Genomic DNA, 2,516 nt, shown 5'->3' on the forward strand with positions numbered 1-2,516 from the left:
ACTGGTAATCGATTACAACCTGTCTGTAATCGATTACACGGGCACATAAATCATAAACTGGGGAGCTCCCTCTACCAGAGCCAGGGAGCAGCGTTGGACTTTTGGTACACAGGCACTGGTAATCGATTACAACCTGTCTGTAATCGATTACACGGGCACATAAATCACAAAGTCCCTCTTCCTCCAACTCTTCAATGGCGGACCGTCACACACGAGACCAAAGCAACACTTGGATGGTGGAATGACAGGTTTTGGAGAACGAAAAACTAGTGANAGAGTTTCGAAGGTTCGAAGTGAAAACAATTTCACTTTCTGAAAGGCGCCAATCCATTTTCAGCATTTTTGTTTCCAAATATGCCCTCCATAACAAAATTAAACTATTTAAAAAATTCATTAAAAACAACAAATGAGACACCAACACGTGTCGTTGGCAAATCGTTGTCAAATATCTGTTGTTAAAGTAACATTTTCCAAAAGAATAAACATCAGTCATTCCAAAATACATTTAACATAGCACACGAAACCACACTCTTGTTGATTTATTCTTAACATGTCACAGAAACCAATACAATCAGACGGTAATTGACTTAACACAGAAAATGTGAAAACAAGGCTAAACTATATGTAGAGGCCGTTCACAGAGAAGCCGCCATCAGCACAAATGGTCTGTCCAGTGATGTAAGAGGCTGCAGGCAAGCACAGAAATGCCACCAACGAAGACACTTCCTCTGCCTCTCCAATCCGTCCAAGAGGGGTTTGAGATATTACAGCATTCACAACTCTTTCCTCTTTCATGGGCTTCAAGAACACAACACAATAATAGGATGTCCTCAGTCCACAGAAAAAGACAAAACAGATGACAACAATAAACATACACTAACAATGCCAACAAAAGGGTTACCTTTTCCGATAGAGGGGTTCTGATTGGCCCTGGTGCAACACAATTGGTCCTTATGTTGTCTTTGGCCCATTCACATGCAAGATTTTTTGTCACTTGGTTCATTGCAACTGCATGCCAATTACGTACACGTTTTCAAATTGGCTAGTATTAACTACTCTAGCTAGCTAACTCTACCACATGGAATGCAATGAACAATCACCTTTTGTTGCACTATAAATAACAGATACTAAATTTGTAGCTATAAAACTAGCAGCCGCGGATATGAAAATGATACTTGCAGCTTCTGAAGCTTTTAGGAGAGGATGTGCAAGCTGGCTTAAGTGGAAACAAGATTCAAGATTCGTATTGATCAGAAATGCGAAATCTTCCGCTGTAAAATCCAGGGTCAGCTTCTGTATGTTTGTTCCCACATTGTTCACCTAAATCCATTCAAAAATATTAACGAAAAAGAATATGTTTCAGTCCTATAAGTTGGATCCCAAATTACTTCTCATTATTGTCATAGTTAGACAAGTTTTAGTATGAAAAGGTGAAAAAGAACATGTCATTACAAGGATATTGAGTTTTCCATTGAACTGAGAGGAGACTCTAGCCATTAGCTCTTCTCTGTCTATACGAGAGGCCACGTCACAGACCGAACCGGTTACTCTGTATCCTTTTGTAGTCCATTCGTTCAAGGATTCATTGAGTTCAGCTTCGTTACGAGAACAAGTGTGTACAGTGGCCCCAAGCTGTGCCAACTCCTCCACGATAGCATACCTATATATATACATTTCAGAGGAATGAATGGTGAGAACAAAAACAAAATTTCATGCAAGACCTACCCTTTTATTTTTTACAACTATTATTCACTATAGTTCATTGATACAACCATGTTTGCTTTGTAGAAATCACCAGAAAGTTACAAATCAATTAGCCCCTCTGTTTTTGTTAAAACTTGAAATTAAGTATAGTATATATATGCAGTAGGAAGAAAAAATGAAATGAAAAAAAAAAAAAGTGGAAGAAGAAGAAGAAAGTAGAAAACTTACCCGATTCCTTTGGATCCACCTGTGACCAGTGCTGTCATTCCCTGCAAAGACCACCTGCTGCTTTTGCTTACGCCGTCTCTCTCAGCCATGTTTTTTCTCTCTTCAATGAAGGATATGATATGATAGGATGAATTTGCTGCATGAATCTCAATGCATTTTATACTGTTTTCTTTATGCTATTCTAATTCTGGTGGAGAATTTTTCCTTCTCCCTGCTTTGAGTAAAAAATTTGAAACTTTGGTGTAAATAATTTGAAACTTTCATATGTTGTTGATGCAATATCAAATACCAACTTTGCCTCTAGTCGTCATTCATGATAGATATAACTTTACTATGGTTTCATATACATGTCTTATCCTAGATTCTTAAATTATTGTGATTAGCAAAGTTTGACTCTGGTCCGAATAAATTGGGATTAGAAAAACTAAAAAAAATGATAAAAAAGTTCTCATTTGAAAAAGTTAAAAAAGTTACATGGTCAAAATATTTATGAAAGCTATATAAGCTAAGTCAATTCATTAGATTTTTCTTTTTTAAAATATTCATTTTAAATAAAAAAGAAATGTAATTAATTCTTAACATTT

The 2,516-nt window shown here is 36.5% G+C and overlaps 1 protein-coding gene across 2 annotated transcripts; it reads right to left on the reverse strand.

The window, feature by feature from the left end:
* Positions 1-497: 497 nt before the first annotated feature.
* On the reverse strand, positions 498-2,023 carry LOC111240494 (tropinone reductase-like). 2 transcript variants are annotated; one of them, XM_022778430.1, is made up of 5 exons: positions 1,933-2,023; positions 1,453-1,660; positions 1,176-1,320; positions 902-1,008; positions 498-798 (listed from the first exon to the last, which is right to left on the reverse strand). In XM_022778430.1, exons 1-5 carry the CDS (start codon positions 2,019-2,021, stop codon positions 619-621), a joined length of 729 nt encoding a protein of 242 aa, XP_022634151.1. In that variant the 5' UTR covers positions 2,022-2,023; the 3' UTR covers positions 498-618. The 2 variants fall into 2 exon arrangements, with proteins under 2 accessions (XP_022634151.1, XP_022634150.1); XM_022778429.1 differs by having other exon boundaries at positions 499-798; positions 1,101-1,320.
* Positions 2,024-2,516: the final 493 nt, after the last annotated feature.

The sequence above is a fragment of the Vigna radiata genome, chromosome 2, assembly GCF_000741045.1.
Source record: "Vigna radiata var. radiata cultivar VC1973A chromosome 2, Vradiata_ver6, whole genome shotgun sequence".
In the NCBI taxonomy this organism is placed as follows: Eukaryota; Viridiplantae; Streptophyta; class Magnoliopsida; order Fabales; family Fabaceae; genus Vigna; species Vigna radiata.